This window comes from Parambassis ranga, chromosome 7 (genome assembly GCF_900634625.1).
Source record: "Parambassis ranga chromosome 7, fParRan2.1, whole genome shotgun sequence".
In the NCBI taxonomy this organism is placed as follows: Eukaryota; Metazoa; Chordata; class Actinopteri; family Ambassidae; genus Parambassis; species Parambassis ranga.
Window position 1 is genome coordinate 6,953,994 of NC_041028.1, and position 24,031 is coordinate 6,978,024.

Genomic DNA, 24,031 nt, shown 5'->3' on the forward strand with positions numbered 1-24,031 from the left:
TGTGGAGGTGTCAGTGGGCTGACCACAGTGGCTGAAGCCTTGGGAAGTTTGGGGCAAACAGTTCCATACAGCCATAAAGGCACTTTTAAGCAAAGGTAGGTAAAGCCAGGTAAGAAGAGATATTGGGATGAATGGCTAGATTGAAAGAGAAGGAAAGAGGGTGAGACAGACAGGCAGAAAGGCAGAGTGTCTCACTACTTTGCATGAGTATATTTGCCCTAGCATCTCTAAACAGTTTGAAACAGATTCGCCACTATATTTTAACAGACTAGTCATGTGGGGCAGCCAGTAAGACACTTTGTGGTGCATTATATGCATGTTTATGAGGTTAAACCAGGTCTCCACCTTTGAAAGGAAAAGTACTGTGAGAAAAGAGAAGAAGGCTGCAGAGTTAAAAAGTAACCAAGTGTATCACAGTGCCTTCAACCTTAAGAGGAATGGCTCCCATTCGGCTAAGCAGATGGCATGCGTTGTCACTTGCACCCACTCCCTGTTGTCACCAACCCCCTCTTGGTTCCTCTTGTTTTGCCTTTTTGTGTGCAAGTACAAAAGTGGTTCTCGAGATGAGACAAGCGTGAATGGGATGGAAGTGTGAAGAAAATGACAAGAGTGAGGGTGACTGAGAATAGAAGATGAATAAAAACGGAATGAGTCAGAACAGGAAGCCCCAAGAAGAAGCCATCTAGATGCTAACAGTCAGTACAAAGGAGAAAGAACGTAAGAGTGAGAAAGTACAATTCAAAAAACAAGGCAATGAGGAAAGTGAGAAGAGGAGGAGGAGGAAGAGGAGGAGGAAGGATCTCTGTATGTGTGCCAGAGGAGCAAAGGAAGCCTGTAAGACAGAGAGGGGATATCCTGCCTCACTGCCTCACCACTCCTGCTTGTGTCCGCTAACACGCTAAAGCATGAGGTCCACAGGACACAATGAAGAATACCACATCATGACACATTCATACACAAGGGAAGGCTCACAGCCACACACACACACTCTGGTACTGCACCAACACAATGACATGGCTGTTAATGTCCTGTTTACACACAAAACACTGAGACAGCAATCTGATTGATACATACAGTGTGCGGCTTCCTAATTTGAGTTTTCCGCAGTGACACCTCTTTGATGGTCTATCCAAGTGCTGATGATGCACAGCATGACTCACGGGATTAAGCATTTGGGAAACTCAGCTATCAATGACAATAGAGTGAGTGCATCAGTCACACTAAGTCCCAGTTCCCAAGGCACAAATGTTAATCCTGCAAAAAACACCATTCTCTCCTGGGGTGAATGTCACACACTCATCGTGAGTCACCCAGCAAACTGAGAACTGAAAAACATCCATCTGCCATCCTGAGTATGAGTAAAGAATGAATTTGTGTGTTTGCATCTGTGTTTTTTTTTTGAGGTTTTGGTCTTTATAGACACTCCCTTACAGATGCCTCAGTGTTGACATTCTCAGCACACTTCCCAGGGGTATCCCACAATGCTCTGCTGCAGAGAGCGGTTGCCTGGTTACAGCGTGGTGTGCGTACAGCAGCAGTGGATCATCAGCACGTATAAATGTTTGTTTTCACTTGTGTATTTGTGTTTCTGTTAGAAAAATCTGGTAAAATTGAAAATGCATTAAGTACAGTTAAATATGATTAATTTATTAATTTATTCATCATCTGGTACGGCAGAGGGAGTCTAATTCTTCACAGATTATTAATTTGAATAGAATAGTTGTCTCTTTGACCCCATCTCTCTGTGCGTGGGTGTGTGTCTGTGTGGTCCCACTCAGAGAGGTTACACACATGAATGGCTTAACTGGACTCCCTGGGTAGGGAGTCACCCTACAGGTCAAGAGAGATTTTGAGTGCACACTCATTCAGCCATTCCTCAATTCATCCTTCTTCCTCCATTGTCCCCTCCTTCATCTCATCTTCATCTGCTCCGTTATGCAGCTGTGCATGTATGCCTCCTACACTGTGAGGGGATGTCCCTGAGGGGAGAGAGCGGGAGAGACAAGCGAAGGAGAGAGAAGGAGATGGCAGCTCTGTCTAAGTACATTGCCCATAACAGGGAGACGAAAGAGGCATCTCTATGTGCATGTGGGATTCTCTCTACATGTTTATTCACATGTGCCTTTTTTCATGTATGGATTAGATACATTCATATGTGTAGAAAATGTACTTTCCCACAATTTAGCTCTCTGTTACTGGACTACAGAAATCCTGCCAGGTCAAAGTTAGGATCAAGCATAGAGTAGGCAATGACATTACCCATAAATAGTGATTACTGCTTCACTCTTGGTGATGAGCAAGGATATAATCTAGTTCATACTTATGTCTGATCATCTTCCTAAACCTACTAAACCATTCATCAATGTCCAAGGCCAGCTCGGCATATGTCTCCCTGATTAGATTGTCCAAAGAGGATTACGCACTGTCTAAGAGTAAGCGCAGTCAGGGTTATCAAAATGCTATTCACTAGTCAGTCAAGGGAGCTTTAAAGGGATGGCAAGCTGATTTTATGCCTTCATCACTTAAGGTTTACTCATATAAGAGGGAAATATAGAAAAGTACTTGTCTAAACATGTGGTGTGATAAGATTTGGCCACACCTCTTTTACACTGTATCCACACCTGAAAAGTGAATAATATTGATTTAATAATAAAATTCATATTCATATTTATATTGATTAACTCGTCACAATGGTACCTGACAACAAGGGGTGGGAAATATTAGGCAGCAGGTGAACAGTCAGCACATGTATAGATCAGAGTGAATTTACAAGGGCAAAATTGTGATGACTAGACAGCTCAGTCAGAGTATCCTCAAAGTAGGAGGAGAAGTTTTGTGCAATGCAGTGGGATAAAGTGGTCCATAGGAGGGCAAAGGGTGAATCAGTAACCAATTCAAAGCTGGCATATCTTAAGAGTAGCAGAAAACCCTTTATGCTGGCTATAAAAGTGTCAGAACACACAGATCATTGCTGCGTAGCTCCAGACTGGTAACAGTGATCATGCCATACACTGCAACAAATGTTAACAGTGGGTATATAAGAGTCAGAGCTGTGTTATGAAGCAATAGAATATAAGATGGTGGCCTGGTCTCATAAGGATCTGGATGATGTTCTGACGGGTAACCTTAGACCTTTGACATGTATTACCAGATGTAAGGGGCAGACCACAGAGACATGTGGTTTTTAAATGTAGTGGCTGCATGGTGTACTTTAATGATTTCAAAACAGCTGATGTTTATTATGTAAATAATACAAAACATCATACTATATCATTGATACCTATTAGTCTAATTTACGAAGAATCCAATTATTTTGTTTTCTATGATAATATATGCAATCTAAAAGATATTTGCTGCATTTTCTTCAGTTGGTCACAGATGTCTGTATTTGTCAGAGGATAAATGTGGATGCAGCTCTGTGTACAAGTGTTTTGGCTCTTTGTACAGACTGCCATGCTGCTATGAATTTCATATTTCAGAAAACAGAAAAGTGGCTGTAAAATAAAATGATATACTTTTGCATTGCAGTGACACAAAAAAACAAAAATTCAGTGCAGTAAACATTTTTGCTTTAAATAAGAAAAATAGGGAAAAGAAGGAGGGGAGAGGACTAACAGACTTGGAGATCGTCCATTGGGAATTTAGGGCCCATACCCTTACTGGGAGATGAAAAATGATACAAAGGGCACCTCACATTTATCTTTCAAACACCATCTGTCTACTGTCACACATGCATACATCAGCACACATACACACACATGCTCAGAAACACATGCACACTCAAATACACCTCTCAAGAGAGCGATAAGGTCAGGAGGTCTGTGGTCTAATTGAAAGACCACATGGTGCAGCAGTCACATAAAATGTTCAGGTCTTCATTAAGGTCTCAGATAGAAGATGTAGGAGCTGATTAGGTTACACCTGATTTAATATACTAGGATGTTAGCATATGGAACACAATATATTTAAGGAAAACAACTTGTAAGGTTGTTACTAAAGATAATTTTCAAATTCAATCATTATGTGCTTTTAGAGTGCCTTCAGTGAAAGCCAGCAGATTTTAAATATTTAACAAATACCCAATCTGTCAGCTTGGAACACACATTTTCTATCACTGTTTCGCATTTGCCTCCCTAAAAAAATGTGCCTTCCACCATACTTCCCTCCCTTCTTTTGCTCCCTAAATTACAGTCATTACAGTGTCAGCCCACCCTCCACGTAAGTGCTGCTTCAGAGGAGTGTAAGACACTTTAGTTCTGTTTCTAACGCCTGCTAGGGACCAATTACAAGGCCACAACCATAGCCTCAAGACAACTACAGGCCTTTAAAGACTGGGGCTGGTCCGCCACCAGTTCCCTTCCCCTTAGTTCCAAAACCCAGCTGGTGAAAGCTTTTAAAAAGTCTTTATATACCATCAGCTCTATTCTGGTAACCAGACAGGCCAGATCGACAAAATGCAGAATTGTCAAGTAAAAGTTTTGACAGAAGAATGAGACAGGCACCTAGTCAAACTATTAACATTACAATGACAAATGTGATGTTTATCTGTTAGAATGTTTAAGATAGCATGGAACACAATGTGCAGCTGACCTGTATCTGAAAGGACCAGTATTGTTTGCAGGTCAGAAAACAGTTTGTTGACCAACATTGACATTTACACCACTGAGATCACGCTCTAAAATATTGATTGGAGTTGCTTTAATTTGAGGCATACACATTAGGATAACCGTGGAGACCCTCTGTAGGCTTAAACATCCAATCCTGCTACACTGCCTGTAAATGTACACTCATTAATGTAACAGGAACACCAAAGTTAGAATTAGGCACAGAAAATATATTGTCATGTTTCAATTCAGATCCAACATACAGGATTAAAAGTCTCATGTCCAATCAACACCATATAAAAAGAATGATTCACTAAAGCTTCTGACAAAGTCATAAGGCACGTCCACATCTTTAGACTTAGACTGACTATGACAATGTATGACTATAGTTGTGAGTACAGATCAAGCCATCGCTCAAACGTCACAGGATCATACAGACAGAGAGGGGGTCATGCTGGTACTGTGGCTTTTGTAGGTCAATGAAGTTGGAGAAGAAGAAGAACTGCAAGAGAGAAGAGAGGAAAGGGGAGGGACTTTCTCTTGTGTGAGGATGAGAAAAGGTTCAAACTCCAAAGTCAATGTGCATATAATACTGCCTGGCAGCGAGTTAAGTGCCCCATTTCAACCTATTACTGACCTACATCACCACTGTCATCGTCCTTCGTCTTAACATCCTGAGCCCATCTCTCTTTTCCCATCGAGGAAAATGTAGTCAACAGAGCCTTAGGCTGAGACACACACACACACACACACAAAAATACACACCTAACTTCAGACATGGCTCCTGATGAGTAGCAGCGTGACAGACATATATTTGGACAAAGAATGGTTGTCCCTTCGTCTTCACTGAGTCTATTCAGATTCCACAATGAGACCCACAGGTCAGCCGTTGGCATGTCCTGTCTGACGCCATTTATGACTCTGTCGCAGTAAATATGTCTAGCTTCCAGAAAGAAGGCATCCTTCATACCTGCCCAAAGGACTCTTGGTGGCCTAATACTAAAAGGGCAGACAGAGTTCAGCTAAGAAGGAAAAAAATCAGATGTGTGTCTAACCTGGTGTGGTTAAGTCGTCACAGCATACTTCTATGGATCCAGATGAGCAGTCACTCAGTTCATCCACTGAGAAATCAAAATCCTGTACCTGAACCCTGTAAACACAGCATTTGTTACTGAACATGCAAATCACTTCACTATCTATGACTCTAATCAAATACACAGAGATAATCACTGGTACAGTATAATTCCATTAATATAAAGAAAGATGTTTCCGCTCTTTTTTTTTAACTGTACATGGGGCACAACAATTTTCTAATTATCTGTACAGATGTATTCAATCTTTGTGGCTTGATTTATTTCACACAACACCAGAGAATACTCCATAGCACAGTATGCAGAGTCCACCCAGAGATGACACTTTAGCAATCAGCTCTGCTCCAGAAAACCCCAGCCCTTGTGTGTGTCTGTGTGCATGTGTATGCACACAAATGTGTTGCTAGAATATATATAAAGGACTGAAATTAGACTAAATAGTCAGAACCAGGCCTCTGGGGGTGTAGTGTCTGTGTAAAGACAAATGATGAGAGAACGTGACGAGATGATAATTACAATTAGGTCAGTGAATGGCAACACAAAGAGGAAATGCTATTGTTTCAATGTGAGTACCTGTAGCTAAAGGGAGCCACGGTAGCCATGATGACTCTGGGGTTGAGAGTCTCTGTAGCCTCCTTGTAATCATGCACATCAGCAACCACTTTGGGCATAACTGGCATGCTGTAAGTGATAGGTGGCAGCGGCAGCGGCTCAGGAGAGGAGGCTGGACTGCTGTCCTCAGGAGTCCCCATCTCCTCATCTGATTGGCTGGCAGAGTCACTGTGACCTCTACTGGTGAGCTTGTAGCTTGATTGATTGGGAGTGGGCCGATTGTTACCATTGTTTAGCACAGCAGGCAGAGTTGGGCGGTTTTCTTGAGGCTCTTCATCTGTTCCTGGTGGAACGGCACAGGCAGCTTGAGTTTCAGTATTCGAATTGCCTCCCCTCCTGAAATGAAGAGGTAGAGGCGGGTTGCTAGCTCCCCATGCTTGGTTCTTATTGGCAAAAGCGCTTCTGTTGCGATTGCCATCATGTGGAAATGGTGAGGAGATGTGAGCTGGGGTAGCCAAATCAAGTGTGTCTTTGAAGTGTGCTGCTGGAACTCGCCGCTGGGTGAGCGGGCTGCTATAGGCAGAGCGTGACACCTGGGGAACGGGCAGCGCTCCGGCCCGCTGGAAAAGCTGATTTTTCAGAGCACTGTCTCTCAGGAGGTCTCGGGAGGAAGGCCCAGGGATGCTAGACTTTCGTGTGCAAAGTGCAGGAGAGTGCGTGGGTGTGTGTTTAGGGGTTTGTGTTGAGGGCCTGGGCAGGTCACTTGCCCGGTGGCGGGGATCTGCTTTTGGAGAGGAGGGCAACAGGCTGCGGGGTAGAGGAATTCCTGATGTGGAAGTTCCACGGTGGGCTGACTTCACATTGACTCCTCCACTCATGCTGACCTAAATGAAGACACACAGAGAGGGATAAACATCAAAAAGTTGCAGTGTGAGACCATTAGTCATAAGCCATCCAAAGTTTGGTCCATCCATGAAGAGATTCACTAAACTAAAGCTCTATGAGAGACTGATCTCATCAGGTAAATGAGAATTTGCCGTCTCTGACACAGAGCTGAGTTATCTGAACCAAGCACATATGACACGCTGAGTCATGGTAGACCACGAGTTGAATTTATTTTCAGTGAGGCATGGCGCATTGGAGAAATCAAATTTGCCTGCTGGGAGTACAAAACACAAAAAACACAGTTTCACACACTCCACTAGCTGCATTTAGAGCAGTATGTTCTCAAATAACTCATTTTCTACACCTAACTTCCCATACACAGCCACAGTAACATCATGCAGCTTTCTTGCTTTATGGACGTCTAAGCTTCAGAGGAGGTATGGGATCATCCTCACCTGATTTACTCCAGACAGACAGTCACAGTTTTTGCAACCCTCTTCAGTGTCCCGCTTAGAAACACAGAAACCGTCCAAGGAGTCTGCTTGAAATTCTTGTCTATGCAAACCACAGTGAATGCCCATCAAGTCAAAGCTTTAATCATATAATTTTACTGCCGCCTCGTGCTGCTCTTCTGGAGGGAAAGAAGGCGGGAGGCTGTGAGGCTGGGAGAGAGGCAGTCGTTGAGAAAGGGAGGGGAACGTAGCAAGTGAAGGATCACATCTGATTTGATTTGCTCTCCCTCAAAAAATGTTGCATGACAGTTTTCTGTTAATTCTAACTAACCCTTGTAAGATGTATTTATTCTACTTATACAGTAGAAAATACACTTGTACAAGATAAGTAGGATAGTATCCAATACAAACTGTCACAATCTACAGAGTGACAATGGACACAAACATACAGCCAGAGGAAGAGCACACTTAGTAATACAGAGTTGGCGCTTAACATCACTTGCCCTGTCTTAAAGAGCAGGGGTTTTGCTGCCAGCGGGCTTCTTGGGAAGCTGTCTTTAGTAAAGCAGAGATGTATCAAATTAAGCCTTTAAAGTCACAAGGATGAAATGCTGGATTATTGAGCAGCGCGTCTAATTGCAGCATTGCAGTGTCATGTGGATCACACAGACACACACACATAATTTCCCAGAAGTCTGGGGAAAACGTCCGTATTTTAGCAGCAGAGAAAGATTCATTGTGGCTGCTGCTCACAAACTTGAAAAAGTATTTTGGACTTGTGCTGTTCTGTCACTGTTGACTGATGCTAATAAAAATGTGTGCAGTGATGCAGCAGCAGGTAAACAAAGACAGATGTGATCATCCATCCTCCTTTCCCCTTTTTTAAATTCCTCCTGCTCCTCATTCCTGTAAACCCCCATCTCTCTCTCTCCCTTTCTCTCTCACACAAATTCTCTTAAACTCTCTCTCTCCTGGGAGGTCCAGACACTAATAAGCATCAGAATTTTTCCTGTCTGATACAAGTCCTGCTAGGATTTCCAGGAGCACAGGTGCGGTCTGGCCCTGTGTCTATCTGTATGGAAATTGGCTTTTCCCTGGGGATATGCCTGGGTCATGCTGATACAGCAGCAGTCCACATAAGAACATAGGTCTCTTCTGCTCATAGTGATGCACAGATTCTACAGTAACTGTAGGGTACAATGTTGCTTCTCTGTGATTGATGTTACATAAGTTCTCATACAATAGGTAGACTGTTCATTTGTTGACCCTGGGACAATTACCATAGTCTGAATGCATGTGACTAGATAAAGACATTATGTGATTGTAATTGTACAAAAAAATAGGTATTAGCAACATACTAAATGCTAAAATATTTAAGCAAATTATGTTTGTTTGACACTTATCAAGTGAATATATTACTCCTCTGTAATAGTGATACAAAAAATGTTATTTAGACCAAGTTAATCTATGTAATGAATTGTAATTCACAGTATTTGACTGGTTGGATGGTGCTGACATCTGCTGGATGTTGTGCACAACTGCAAGATCTGGAAACCTGCTTTTTTCTTCACTAAAGATCTATTGAATATATTTAATTCTTTTTCTCACATAACCAGATGGTGAACTACACAAGTTGCTCAAAAACATCACTTTTGCCATGAAAGCCAGCAAAACAGGTATGTAAGAGAGAAAAACATGGATAGCGTGGAAGTAAGCATTAAATGTTAGCTGTCAACTCACTAATAACATTATGTTGTTTTAGCTCTTCTGTCCCGTGACAGGCTCAGGCTAAACTGAGTTACTGTAAGTCTGATCAAAGAAACATGTATACCCACTCTCACAGACACGTACGCTCACCCTTGTGATGAACACCCTCTGACTCATCTCAAAATCAATACATGAGGTGGTAACACAGGCCTCTCTGTCTGTGAGCTGAAGGACATTAGCAGCGCCTGTGTTTTTGCATGTCACCCATTCTGGGAGCACCATGATAAATGAATGTAATTACCTCCATAATGACAGCAACCAAAACAACAGCAAGAATGTGTTAGCACTGATCATAATACAAGGTAGTGAAAAACAGTTTACTATGCCAGAGAAGCAGTAGAAGTCACATAAGGATATAAATGAGGATGAATGAGTGTCTTACCTGTCAATGGGAGTACTGAGCTCCTCTGTGTGCCGTTAGTCTGAGCGGGCACAGCCGGCAAGAGGGAGGTCACACTTCTTCGATGTCCCAGGAACAATGGGCTGTTTTTTCCTGGATCACAGTTGCATCCTCACCACTGCTCTACCATTGGCTCAGAGCGCCTCACCATTCACCAAGACAGGAAGCTGTGACAAACAGGAACGATAGATTCAGCCAATCAGGGACTGCCGTACTGAGGTGACTCATTTTCAAAGTCACTTTCTTTGATGAAATCAGTGTTCGTGCCCAAAAGACGTCATTTCACATACACACAGACAAATATCTCCTGAAACAATGAACAGAAGACTGTTTATGTTATCATGAGTCAGTGACCCAAATGGAAATGTACTTGGCCTTCAGTGACCCATAATGACACATATTCTAAAAAAAATACCATAAGGCAGCATCTAAAAGCCTCTCACCTCCTGACTGTCAACTGCATTGGAATATAGTAATACTCCCTAGAATGTGTTTTTGATGTCATACAGCACTTTATTTACAAAGATCAGCAACCAAACTCAACTGAAAACATAAATACGACAAAAAAATGAAGTCACCAGTTGAGTCTTACAATATTTCTACAGAAAGTGTGAATCACTCTCTAGCTAGGAAAGATGTGTAACACCCAAAATTCAGCTACACATGCACGTATTGTAGAAGCTAGTGCAGTGCTGCAAACACATGCACCCACAAACTAAACAGTGCAGAGTATAACCAGACTACCAACAACATAAATATCACAATTTGTCTCCACTGATCTTTCTCAGATGTTTCACACACACTACAGCATACAGGCTATGCATGCTGCACTGACTCATTCAGTCCCTATAATGCTGACTCAGGCCCACTGCCAATCATGTCACCCCTGGTTATAGAATCCCCCTGCTTCCACCCTCTTTTCATCCCACTTAAGCTCTGCCTTTCTTTCTGTTAACCTCTCGCTCCGCTCTGCCACCATGTCTCTGGTGCGCTCTTTATGCCACTATGAACATATAGACCCCAAACACTACTCTGTAATTATCTCTCAAGAAATAAAAAGAGGACACATATTAGTCAGTTAGCCAACAGTAAAACATACACATCAATCAAATTAATAGAGATGTACAAAATGTAACTACATGCAATAAACACAAGGCTTCACTCACCCTCTTCAAGCATCAGTACACAAAGCAGCAAGTGAGTTTGTATCCCATCTGTATGCTGCTGAGTGTGTCAGGCACAATCCCTGCCTTTGCTTCTGTCTACTTTTGCCTAGCTGGCCTCTGAGCTGCGAGCATGTATATTTGTGTGTATCTCTGTCTGTCAATCCACCCCTCACTAACGTCATGCCGCTCTGCTGCTGCCGCAGTACGCCTGCAGCTGTATCTCCGCCTCTTTTTTTTCTCCTAACATCACAATTTCACTCTCTTTCCCTGTCTGTCTCTGTAATGGACCTGTTGGCCGGGCTCCCTCCCTCTCACTGTTGAAATATAAGCCTAGATAGCAAAGACAGCCGGGTCCATTAGCTGGATGAACGTGGTTTGTGTGTCTGTGTATGTGTGTGTACTCATAGTTGCCTCTATAGTGTGAGTAATACTGGGTAATTAAGCAGATGTAGCCACAAATGTGAAAAGTCTGAATCATCTGGCTTTTAAGATCTAATTCACCGTCATAGAAAGCAGGATGAAAAAAAACACACTGTTAATGATAGATCTGCTGGCGACAAATGAAAATGTGCATGACACTTGTATATACACACGTGCATCTGTTGTCTATATCCAGAATGAACAAGCACCCTGAGGAGGGAACCGCCCATCCATCACTCCACTAATTTGTCCCAGTGAAAAGGAGGGACTGAATGAGAAATACTGAAGAGTAGAGATGCTGGAAGCAGGAGGAGGAGAAGTGGGAGTGACGGAGAAACCTAGAGTTGACCTTGAACTCAGTCAAACTGCCAATTCATCCTCATAAACCACAGACTATAAAAAAAATATCTCATCACATGTAACGGCTCTAAAATATCAGATCACGTTTACAAACAGGCTATTTTGACTATACTAGGTGTAATTTTCCTGGTTGTATTGACAATTTTAACTTGCTTATTTATTTTTCTTTTGAGTTGTTTTGCTTCACAATCACTATTCTCTCCTTTGTGTGTGTGTGTGTGTGTGTGTTATGTATCACTTACTTCCTCTCCATATCTCTGTATTTTCTCCCCTCTCATATTTCTGCTGTGCTGGCTTACAGTCTGACACACTGACATCAGGGACAGTGCTGCATATTTAATGAGGACAGTGATAAACAACAGGAACAGACCCTTAAATATGTCTGTAATGACCCACTTCTTTCCTCAGACTTCATTGTTATTAAAGATGGTAGACTCTCTATTTGTCTTTCTTTACTTGATATACTTGAGTTGAAAGCCTCTTTACAGTCTAGCAGTAAAGTACAACTTGAAAGCTCTATTGATCAGGCATTGACTTGGTCTGCAAGTCTCTGCTGGGATAAACACACAATGGAAAATCTGTGCAGTAAGGCTGCATTATGCAAATAAACACATAAACCGATCAAGCGGCCTTGATAAATGAATGCATACTGTTAGAACACATGAGGCAGAGGACCTCCCCAACATATGCACACTGTACACACATCCCCTCCCCTTCCCCACACACAGTATGTACATTCGATTTATATAGGCTCCACTTTAAATACTCACATTCATCCCAAGGTTGCTCCTTTGTTTCTTCAGCTCCAAATAGAAGATTAAAATGTGTGATGCACTCCAAAGTCAACCGCATGCAAAAAAGAAAACACACACATGAACTGTTGCTTTGTCTCTCATGAAACGGGAAGTGACTTGTAACAGAGGATTATGGGTAGGAGTATGTGAGAGAGTGTGTGTGTGTGTTGAGGGTGGGGGGGTTAATGTCATAGCTAATCTTCTAATGTCCCCCAAGGCATGTTCTCCCCCCTGAGAGATAGACCCTGACAGACGCCGATGACAATGGGACACTTGTGTCACAATCACCCTGAGGGGCATATGGAGGGATGGGGGGGGGGGCAATTCTCAACATGGTGACTGTCTGGATCATGAGGCCTCCCATGTGCAGCTTCTATTGTAAAGTAGAAAAAAAGAAAGAGAAAAAAGAAAAGAGAAAAACAAAAGAAAAGAGACAAAAACAGAGGAAAGTCTGATTAACAAAACACAAAACAGGTTACTGCTGCTTTAAGGAAGTTATTAGTTCTCTGTGGAAATGTAGTGTGTCAACATCCTGAGTTTGTCTCAACAGTATGACAGTACCTCATGTGACTGCAGTGCTATTTCCACTAGATGGTGTCAGAGTGTTTCAGCTTGTACTACAGCACACTAGGGCCTGGTCTTACATCTAAGTTAAACAGGAATGCTGTCAAGAATCAGAGGTGGTGTCAGTAGTAATAAATGCAGTATTCTTAAATTACATTTTGACATGTGTCAGGAGGTTAAGAATTTTAACATACAATATGTACTGTATCCAATATCCAAAATACAAACAAATCTAAACAAATCAAATCATTGTTTTACTTAAAATATGTGTTGCCTGTGTGTGTATGTGTTGAGCAGGTAGACAGCTGAAAGCAGGTGAGGCAACTTGCAGTCTATTACTCCATTTATAAGAACATAATGAGTGGATATACATAGTCATACATGTACACATCATATTCTGTCACTGGTTTTGTACAACAACCTTAAAATGTTATAGGTGCTAATATTACTGACAGACTATCCATAATATATAATTTATATAATATTAAAGTCTATACATATCACTCTAAATAAATGCTACTGTTTTTAGGGTCAAAGGGTGCAACAGGAAGTAGGTCAAGGAGGTGAATCACGCATAAAGCTGCGTGTTTCTCTCCGGACAATGCTGCAAACAGGAAGTGGGATTGACCGTCATATAATGTCAAAGATGATTTTCAAGCTAATTAATGGGTTCCATATAGATTTAGGTAAGACACAACAACAAGGACACACAATAGCTTTATTGATTACTATTGTGGCTATTTTCTGTAGACAATTAATGTAAGTAATGCACACTACAATAGTGATTTCAGTCATCTGTCAAGCACAAATAGCAAAATAAAAGTATGCCATACATGCCACACGGTTAAAATGTGTCGGATTCCAGCTAGATGGAGAAAGCGATTTAAAACAGTTTGACTCCATCCATCAGTTCTGCCTGTTGTGGAATCTTCCAGCACCAAATGCCACCAACTGAAAGTGGCTGTCTGAAAAGCTTCTCAGGCATGTGGTAATGTCAATGACGGTAATGATTTCTCTCTGCAGACTAATGCCAACCACTCTATAACTCATTCAACTGTGTCTTTAAAAGAGCATTTCCCATATCCAGATTTTAATATTTAATTTGAAAAAGCTATGCACTGTCATCCTTTTCTGGTCCTTTAACTCAGACCTTAACTTTCTAATCTGTTTCGCTTTTTCACAGTAAATTACTGTAAAGTCCATCTGCACTGTGATCAAAAACGAAGTCATACAACTTAAACTTAAAAAGTCTTAGACATCATCTAACTGCATCCTGTCCTGCTCATATTGGCATAGGAAAGTAGTCCTACACACTGTAAACTGCTGACAACACTAATAAGACGTTCACTGCAATAACTTTAACCTCACAGCAACACAGACATTTATTTTATGCTCTGTACGCTGTGCTGATTGTATGGCAGGGCATCAAGCAAACAAGCCACCAAATCAATCAGAAGAGGCTTACAAGAAAGAGGAGACTGTGGCCGCTTCTCACTCACTGAAGGGATGTAATCCCTTCAATCCTATTCCCCAGGGAACTAGAAGCACAACTTCCCTTTACACATTACACATGCAACAATACAGACTCCTATGATCAGTTTATACACAAACCTTCCTGATTTTGAAATGTTTTTAAAAAATGTCTCAAGACACCATCAACAATAATCTAAACTCAAATGTGTGATATTTCACTACAATCCTACAAAAGATTTAGGTTTTATATCTTCTCTGACTAACAGGAGAAAAAATTCTATATGTAAAATCCTTGAGGAATACAATCAATACATATCATAGTTTGAGTAAGTCTGTATTCACTTCAGTTTCTGCAGTGGCCACATGATGGCACCAGAGGTGAGAAGAGCTAAGGGCTCATTCTCCATGCTCTTCTCTGTCTCTCTGTTTTGGCAGATGGTTCCAGTCAATTTCTATTAATTCCTTCTTATCCATTAAGCATACAGTGACCTTCTCTAGCTAGTGTGGCTAAAGGTCACTGAATGTTGTGGTAAATTAATTAATAAAGTTGAAATGACTTTGTCACTGTATCACTGTTACTGTACAAGCAGGACAAGAAAGTTGTTTTTACATTTGATCATTATCAAAGGTAAACCTCTTGACAGAGTTTGAAAGAAGATAGTGAGATAAATTTATTGTGTGATAGACAAAGCAAGTGAGACAGAGTAGTCATTTACATATAATACCAATCACTCCTTTGAATTACTCTTTTTTTAAAACTGGTTCAATTGGGGGGAGTTCAGACAGTTTGTTAACTGTCTTGTAAATATTCAAGAATGTCAGACCTTTCATAGCTTTTTAAAACACAAAATGGCACTACAGACAAAAAAAATCAACCTGTGCATTCATCTACTCTGCGAAACATTACACAGCTTTTTAACTAAAGCTTCTCCACCTCATCTGTGTGTCTGCACTCTCTCTCTCTCTCTCTCTCTCTCTCTCTCTCAGTTAGTCAGTCAGAACCTCCCAGTCAGAAAGTTTTCAAAAGCTCCTCCCTTTCAGCACATCTGGAACAGTGTAAGATTAGAGAGGCACATACCACATAACAGAGGGCTGGAATAACACTGCAACAACCAGAAAATGCGGTTGTAATTTAATTCAGGTTTGTAAGAAGACCTATCCTCAACTGCATTTACTCCATTTAACTCTGGACTGGTAAACAGCGCTACTGATCCAGTAGCTTAACTTCACCCTCTCGCATCATCAGTCATCACTGAAGGACAGCATCTAATACTACCTGCAGGTAAGAAACCTTAATATACAAAACAAATTGCTGAGGCTTTCTGTTTGATTCTTTTCCTGTTCTGCAAAGCAACAATGAGGAAAAACCCTGTGCAATGCCACACTGCACATTCCCTGCAGCAATAGATGTCGAAGTGAGCAGGTTGTCAATGACTAATCAATATGGAATTCTAATCTACAACCAAATCTTAAGAAAACTAGCTTCTACTGGTATTAACCTGAGCTGATATCACAGAATGTCACATGCAGTCATGGGAAATTTATCAGCACACTTCCTGATTTGTTAACAACTCACTACTTCTCCTTCACTCAGTTTAGCTAAAGCATTCCTACACAACTGTGCCCATACATGTTTAAACTTGAAGAGCCACCATGAGAGCATGCACTATCTCTGAGATTATTTATGCAGTGAAAAAACACTTCACTTCAAGTGATTCCGCAATTTTACATAAATCATTAGTGTTGTTAGACGCCTCTCTAAGTATTTCCTCCACGTGGTCAGAGTGACAGCTGCCAGTCGTCAGCAGTGTTTTAGTTACCTGCTTTTTCCTCATGTTGTGATTTGCAGGCTTGATCTTGATGCTGTGTCATGATGTTCTTCTACTCTTTGTGGTTTGCATTGCTTCCAAATTAGCTGTGAGTAAAGACATAAAAAGAGTTAAAAAGTTATTTAAGAGCTGAAGTCATGTATTTCCAGCCGAGCTGCCAGACAGCTCCAACCACTGCCTGGTACAACAACATTCCTGACAATTCTGCTTTTATTGGCGCTCAGTCCAGCTCTATAAAATACACAAATGCAGTATGACAGTCAGTGTCTGTGTGACTGTAATGAGGAGTCTCCAGCAGAACATTGACACTTTACATCCATTACGGTTCTGCTTTAGTGTTGAATTGTTTCAAAATGTGTCACTGTTGCTGAGTCTGAAAACTAAAAAGCAACACCAGACCTTACAATAATGGAAATACACCAGTGCAGTACTGTAGTGCAGCCAGGCACAAACCACTCCTACTTCCCCACTTCTTCTGACTTATGATTAAAATAACCTACTATAGCATTTTCTCATTAAGCACTCAAAATGTCGTATTTTCATCTCCTGTCTAACTCACATCACGATGTCGTGTTTATTCTGACTTGTGTTAAAAAAACAGGAAGCATGTCCAGGAGTGATAGTGATAGAAAACTTTCATGCTGTGTTTTGAAAGGTCACCTCCACCCACACTGATCACTACAAAAAGGAAGGTGCTGCATGAAACAAGCAGTCTGGAGGGGGACAGACACACAGGCGGGAGTAGATGGTGTGAGCCCTGGGCAGGGATGTGGGGGGGGGGGGGGGGGGTGTACATGGTCAGGAATGTGGAAGTGGATCTGCAAGAATGGACAGGGAGGGTCATGCTGGGAAACTTGCTGGGTTGGAAACAGGCAGGATGCCAGAATCTTTCAATCCCACCTAAAACCCACTCTTAAAAAAGTTATACTTTCACATTATTTCCACAAAGACTGTGTCCAGTTTTTAGAAAGAGTGCAACATTCACTCTTTCCCTTTCACAAAAAAAAAAGTTTTTTCCACTGTTAGTCCTTTAAAGAAGCCACAGAGAACTGGCAGAATACAATTACAGTCTGTGGGCCTGGCCTGACAAAGCCAGAATTACAGGAAACTAAATATGGACGTTTCTTTTCTTTTCTTTTCTTTTCTTTTCTTTTCTTTTCTTTTCTTTTCTTTTCTTTTCTTTCAGAAACCTTTCTGGTTCATCTGTTTTTCTCTTTCAGGCCTGCTTCTTCACATCTTTTACGGCCCTTTAAATCAGTTAAAGAAAGTAACATTAAATGTATCCACTGAGAATGTATCAAAGAATACTTGATCTTTAGTCTTTGCCCAGATGTTTTCTTTTCTACCATCCACTTCACTGTCAGACCTTCTCTTCAATGAAATGCAGATAATCACTGACTAAATATTTATACAATAAACAAATCAAATCAATACACGTCAGACTAATCCTCTTGTGTGTGTTTATGTCTTTGTTCATACTCCAGCCATTAATAAAGGATGCCACTGGGAGGAGGAAACAAGTGTGGTCACTGTTCCAAGACCGTTTACTTAGCAGAGGAGGTCCTCTGTGATGGGCGGAGCTTCCACAGGTCCTGCTTCCTGTGCTGTGAGTTCACTGTGTTCTGTTTAGTGTGATTGACAAAGTGGAAACCACCGACTTTCTGACACTTGTCATTAAAAGTGACACATTGAATACTGGCCTAATATAGAGTGTTAAAGGTAGACTGCAATGTTACCAGAGTGGAGCTGAGCTGGACTGAACCCTAGAAGCACTGACATGAGCTGTTCTTTGACAAAACATCAACAAACTAAAGTTGCATCCAGCTGAGAGTTTGTTACGTACCTGCAGCCTTCATACAGTAGCAGATTGTGTGGCATTATGGCTCCTCATTGGGGGTGTAATTTCTAAAAAGCAAAAACACAATTACTTTTTTGTGAAAAACATTTAAAGATTCAAGTTCATGGAGTTGTGAGTGGAGTTATTTTTGTTCCCACATAGTAATCAAACATTCCTGTGATGGAATTCAGATGAGAACATGCTTTTAAATTCAACTGTGCCATAAAAGGAAATAGTTACGACCCTATCTAAACACATGAATGTTCTCAACAACACGTAGATATGAAAACAATAACATATGTGTGCTTGTGTTTGCTCAGTGGTGTGCAGAAAGAACTTGGACAGCACAACCGTTGCTGTTCATCTGGATGAAATCTACTGCAAGGCATGCTATGGCAAGAAGTATGGGCCAAAAGGCTACGGCTATGGTCAGGGAGCAGGGACGCTCAGTATGGACAAAGGAGAATCCCTGGGCATTCAACATGAAGAGTAAGCAACACACCTACGCACACTTACGTGATATTTTTTTAAAGCCCTTTAAAGACATGCTCTGTTCCCCTCAGTCCCGGTCCTCATCGTCCTACCACCAACCCAAACCCCTCTAAGCTGGCTCAGAAATTTGGAGGGTCAGACAGATGTGGTCGTTGTGGCAAGGCGGTCTATGCAGCTGAGAAAGTGGTTGCAGCTGGCAGTGTAAGAAAAAAACACATTTGGGCACATACAGTACATGTGCATGCATTCAAAAACACAACCTGTTTAAAATGGATTTTCTGTTTCACAGCCATGGCATAAGTCTGGATGTTTCTGTTGTGCTGACTGTGGAAAGAGCCTTGAGTCAACCACACTATCTGACAGGGATGGAGAAATCTACTGCAAAGGTAAAAATTCACTGTCTCTGCCAGAATTAATATAAACACATGGCTTAGAGCCTGCATTTGTCTCAAAGTGACAGGGCAAATACAGTAGGTCAGATTTTAAAGTGCTAGCCCTGTGTAGTATCATTACTAAAAGACAACATATTATTTCTGGTCTTAAATTGGAATGTTGGCAAGAATCACTGTCAATTTTTAGAACCACATGAGTGGATGGACGAGTTGCAACAAACACAAGCGTCCAGCAGAGGGCGTAATAACACAGAAAACTATCAAATAATAAAGTCAGGGATGACCATATAAACACACTCAAGAAGGATGTAAAAATTGACACCAAACTGCATGAGCCTCTTTGATTAAGAACTACAAAGAAATACAATATAATTTAGTCCTTGCTTCACATCTCGTGAAGAGCGATGTTGCTAGCACAGCAATTCTCTGGATAGTCGCATAACTTTGACTTAAGTATTGCTCCAGCTGCGAATATTAAAGTAAAGAACACGTTGCTGTATTTACACAGAGGTACCATAGACCGTATATGAGCGGTACAACAATAAGCCAACAAGAGGAGAACCCGGTAGTGTTTACAAACTGGTGTCCAATCAGGAGCACTGTCAACTATGTAACAGGAAGTCACCGTGGCGTCAACAAATGATTCTCTGTACGTGCGGCGCAGGCACTGCTTTGACGTGCACAGGGAAATATGTTTGTTCCTTATTGTACTCTGTTGAGTTACTTAAGTTCTAAACTTACTTTAGAATTAGGCAAAATAATGTTAATGAACGTGGATAAGGCTAATGTTCGGTTGTTTTATACAGTTTCTGTACAGTTTACCAAGGAGGCACCAGTCTATTAACAATAATATAAGGAATAATGAAAAAGCGTGCAGTTTTATAACACTACCTTCGTTTCCAACAGGTTGTTATGGGAAAAAATATGGTCCAAAGGGCTTTGGGTACGGAGGAGGAGCCGGGGCGCTGACGCACACCCAGTAGAGGCCTTCGGAGGCAGGGGTCCTGATTCCTGCATTACTCTCCTCTTCCTGCAGAGGGCGGTCTGCTGCTGCAACCTGCCACACCTAACAGACACCTGCTCCATAGGAAGAAAGCTGCATTTATCAATTTCATTAAGATGGTGTTGTTTCAAAACACAACAAATAGTTCATAGAATAGTTGAATAACTAAAAATGCTGAAATCTAATTTGTAGTGCTCCACCTGCTCTCAATGTATTTTATCATCCTGTTAGTGTAAATGCTTGTTTTTGCAAATGCAAAATGTGTGCCACAAAAATGACGTAAATAAAGAGTAAATAGTAAAAACGTGAAAATATCAATTTCATTTATTTTTTCAGTCTGATTAATTTATTTTTTTTATTCGATACCAAAATTCCTTTAGCAGGCTGCACAAGTGAAACTCGGTCTCTGCTTTGAGTGTCTACATAACAGGAAAGTGAGGTTTCAAGAAACAACATGTGTGCATTGTATCCATTCCTTTCATAACATTGCAGTGACACACCACCCCACACTGATGGGACTGCAGGATATGTGTGGGGGAATTACAGCTTCACTCCACGCACAGTTCGCATTAGACAGGAAATGAACTTCAGGTGAAATAAAAGCTGAAATGAATCAAACACAGCTTCAAGGTTTGTGATGAAAAACTCAGAACTAATGATCAGGACTTCGTCATCTTTCCGGTGAAAGTTTCTCACGCTTATCACAACATGTGACCTCTTGTAACTTCCTCTCACATTCCAAATAAGTCTGAAAGAAATACTGTCAGGTGTGGCAACAGGTGCAGTGTGACCTGAGGTGCCTAACCCCACATAAACACAAAGTAAAGTCACTCACTGACTATCTCTGCGTCACACAGCCCACTTACACTCAAGCAGGGAATTTTATAAACATCCCGGATCTCCTGATGGCGTCACCGGGAGGGAGGCGTGGTGCTGGTTGGAGGGGCGAGAAGGGGGGGGGCATTCAGAGAAGAGCCGGGCATGTTCAAACACATCCAGGCAACACCAGCCTCCACAGCGTGCTGTCAGTGCGCATGGACTGAACATTCACAGACGTTTTTATAGCATAGTTCAAATCATCAGGCACGGATGAGTTTTTGATGGATTAAGACGCACTGAAGATACTCCACGTCTCCTTCTGAAGTCTTTGGGTCAGCGTGGCCATGTCTTTCCCGGTGAAGGTGATGAGAGACGGGCTGCTGGAGAAGCGCAGCAGCGGGCTTCTCCAGCTGTGGAAGAAGAAGCGCTGCGTCCTCACCGAGGAAGGGCTGCGCCTGCACAACTGCAAAGGAGGCGGTGATGCTCCGGGTACGGCGTGGAGCTCCAAAGCCAAGGAGCTTTTATTTGAGCGCATGGCCACGGTGGACTGCGTGGAGTACAAGCGAGGGCTGGTGTACTTCACCGTAGTCATGTCCACTGGTAAGGAAATAGACTTTCGGTGTCCGCAGGACGGCACGGCGTGGAACGCGGAGATTGCTTTGGCACTGGTGCGCTATAAGAACCTCCAGGCCGTTCAGACCGGGAGAAAGCGGCACCTGTCCACAGCACACCTGGGCAGTACCGGGGAGGATGAGGTACGGTGTTTTGCTTATTGATTTCTGGATGAATTAATATAGCGTTTAACATTTTTAAAAACATATTGATTAGTTTATCTGTGGCACCAGCCCTCTAATCCAATCCAATGTGGATGAGCTGAACACCTCCAAGATAAATGTAAACACTAAATCTGTCTTTTAACCATTTCCTGTCAGGTCTAAACCTCCACACACCTCAGCTTTCACTCTAATCAGTCAATCTCTTCTGTGGTTGATAATAATTTAAACAATCCGGTGCTGTGATGATGGAATGAAAACATGCAGGCTCCTGGGGATGAAGTGGTACACGGCTCGAGCCTCTAGCTAAACTCATGCTGAAGGTTATTTACAAGCACCACTTCAGTGTTTAGATGTTCCACTGAGTCATCCCAGTGTTTCCTCGCTGTGGTCATCAGCCTCTGCTCACACCACAGTCTTCTGAGGACACAAACCACTCTCACTTCAGGACATAATTACGATGCAATGTGAGCCTTCAAAATAACATCTGCCTGCCTCTCCCTCAGCAGGCAGCCAAGTATTTTTAAACATACACACATTTACACACACACACACACACACACACACACACACATATATATATATATATATATATATATATATATATATATATACATATATATACAGTATCATATAGACTACTGTGTTAAAAATCGTTTAGTGCCTCAGCATCTTCTCAGCTCTTCAGCATTTCCGTGCACAATCACTACCATCAGTGACAACAGAGCTGTTTGTTACAACCGGTCACTGAAATGTTCATGAACTGTGTGTGTAAGTCTGAACTATGAGCTCACAGTCCAGGAATCCGCAGCGATGCTTCCTTAAGAGAGCTGCAGTAGTCAAGTGCCCAAATTAACTTAGTAGCCGTGGTAACAGTGTGATATAACTCAACACAAATGCACTTTGTAGAGCTCTGTGAGAGTTAAATATAATTTAACAAACTAAATATTAAAATGATTGTTTTCTTTTTCAGCCTTCCGGATTCTTGGGTGTAAACCAACCAGATGGGAGATCGCCAGGCGTGATTCAATGATGGGATGTACAGATAATCAGTGAATATGTACCCACAGACTGAGAGCATTTTCTTGTCTTACAGGCTTATGTTCACGGATATACATTTACAGATATCGTGTGACCGTGGATAAAAGCTTTTTGTCTGTCACAACCTCATCGCTTGAGGTCAAAATGGAGACTCCTCCATGTTTGAAGACAGAAACTGTGGAGCTGGATTGTACCCTTTGTGCCTTGATGTTTCAAAAATATCTTGTTTTGGACATTTTGACGCTGCTGAAACAGAGTTTTGCTTTTGATGCCGTCACATCACTTGCTTTGAGTGAAACTGATCCGATATGAACATGAAGAATAAGGATTTACTCATATTTAGTGCACTCTATATGGAAACCATGTACAGTGTTACAGTTACAGTAAAATAAATGATAATAAAGTTTTGTAATGTTGATGTCCTGATATATTTCCTTTCATTGTGAACATGTCACTTCTCTACAGCTGCAGTTTATTTTAGGTTCAGACCCTTAATTGCTAAGCTCATCTGTTTCCAGTTGTGTCTTGTAACGTTACTGTTATAGCCTCTGGAAAACACACAAATCCCAAACACACACACACACACACACACACACTATTGCGTGTATACTGAAGTCAGGGCACCTTTTGTTGTGAGCAGTGTGAAGGACTAATGAGAAGCACGGTGAGCCTGAGGCATTTGCACAAACATCCACCCACACAGATTCACCCACACGAGCACACCCAGCCTGCAATCAGCGTCCTGTTAGAGAGTTAAAGCATATATTATTCATTAAGCATGTACTCTGTGAGTATGTGTGTGTGTGGCTGTTTGGCTCAGTGCGCTTCAGTAATAAAGGCCTGGTTGTGTTGCAACGTCTTGTTTTACTGTGGAAAACTCAGAGGCTAGCCACACCACATGAGTCAGCAGCAAGGGACCAGGAGCGCTGCTAACGAGTGGAGACACCCAGTGATGGAAGTTTGTACAATAAGTCTGTGTGGGAAGGTGGAAACACACAGAGTCCTGTGTGAGCAGGAGAACTGTAGAGAAGGGTGAGTCTCAGGTTTTGTGGTAAGTGGTTTTGCCGTATGTTATTAAAATTTAGTCCCTTGCTGTGTGTTTGTGCACGCTCACTCACACTCCTCGGAGGAATGTCGTGTCTAAACATCACAACCTCTGTCCAGGGCATCTGGTTTTCTCAGCAGACATACACACACACACACAAACCTACAGTTTCAGAAACCAAATCATCAAGTTGAATGAATTTTTGCTGTAAATGTTGCAGCTGTTTGATTTTATTACTTTTTTAACAATGCAGTTGTAGAAAGCAACGAAAG

The 24,031-nt window shown here is 41.8% G+C and overlaps 3 protein-coding genes across 7 annotated transcripts in view; 2 read left to right on the forward strand and 1 right to left on the reverse strand.

The window, feature by feature from the left end:
• The window catches only part of nav1a (neuron navigator 1a), a 69,596-nt gene extending 56,801 nt beyond the window's left edge, over positions 1-12,795 (reverse strand). For 2 of the 4 annotated variants that reach the window (XM_028408860.1, XM_028408858.1), the window contains exons 1-4: positions 12,468-12,794; positions 9,734-9,918; positions 6,269-7,131; positions 5,660-5,754 (exon numbers count right to left, since the gene is read on the reverse strand). In XM_028408860.1, the coding sequence (XP_028264661.1) occupies positions 5,660-5,754; positions 6,269-7,125 (952 nt within the window). In that variant the 5' untranslated portion in view covers positions 7,126-7,131; positions 9,734-9,918; positions 12,468-12,794. Of the gene's footprint in view, positions 1-5,659; positions 5,755-6,268; positions 7,132-9,733; positions 9,919-12,467 lie in introns of all 4 variants that reach the window. The other 2 variants (XM_028408859.1, XM_028408861.1) reach the window with 2 other exon arrangements.
• A 2,779-nt stretch (positions 12,796-15,574) lies between these two features.
• LOC114437933 (cysteine and glycine-rich protein 1-like) lies at positions 15,575-20,404 on the forward strand. 2 transcript variants are annotated; one of them, XM_028408863.1, is made up of 6 exons: positions 15,575-15,810; positions 17,842-17,963; positions 18,515-18,683; positions 18,758-18,887; positions 18,976-19,072; positions 19,985-20,404. In XM_028408863.1, exons 2-6 carry the CDS (start codon positions 17,855-17,857, stop codon positions 20,059-20,061), a joined length of 582 nt encoding a protein of 193 aa, XP_028264664.1. In that variant the 5' UTR covers positions 15,575-15,810; positions 17,842-17,854; the 3' UTR covers positions 20,062-20,404. The 2 variants fall into 2 exon arrangements, with proteins under 2 accessions (XP_028264664.1, XP_028264665.1); XM_028408864.1 differs by having other exon boundaries at positions 17,854-17,963.
• Positions 20,405-21,054: 650 nt separating this feature from the next.
• Positions 21,055-23,132, forward strand: phlda3 (pleckstrin homology-like domain, family A, member 3). The gene is made up of 2 exons (XM_028410304.1): positions 21,055-21,655; positions 22,647-23,132. Exons 1-2 carry the CDS (start codon positions 21,245-21,247, stop codon positions 22,704-22,706), a joined length of 471 nt encoding a protein of 156 aa, XP_028266105.1. The 5' UTR covers positions 21,055-21,244; the 3' UTR covers positions 22,707-23,132.
• Positions 23,133-24,031: the final 899 nt, after the last annotated feature.

Excerpts from the sequence above, each read along its gene's own strand:
- LOC114437933 (XM_028408863.1), top strand. The coding sequence starts at position 17,855 with ATGCCACTGGGAGGAGGAAACAAGTGTGGTCACTGTTCCAAGACCGTT. Across the intron at positions 18,684-18,757 it reads CTGGGCATTCAACATGAAGA|TCCCGGTCCTCATCGTCCTA; the intron begins GTAAGCAACACA and ends TGTTCCCCTCAG. Across the intron at positions 19,073-19,984 it reads TGGAGAAATCTACTGCAAAG|GTTGTTATGGGAAAAAATAT; the intron begins GTAAAAATTCAC and ends CGTTTCCAACAG.
- phlda3 (XM_028410304.1), top strand. The coding sequence starts at position 21,245 with ATGTCTTTCCCGGTGAAGGTGATGAGAGACGGGCTGCTGGAGAAGCGC. Across the intron at positions 21,656-22,646 it reads GCAGTACCGGGGAGGATGAG|CCTTCCGGATTCTTGGGTGT; the intron begins GTACGGTGTTTT and ends TTTCTTTTTCAG.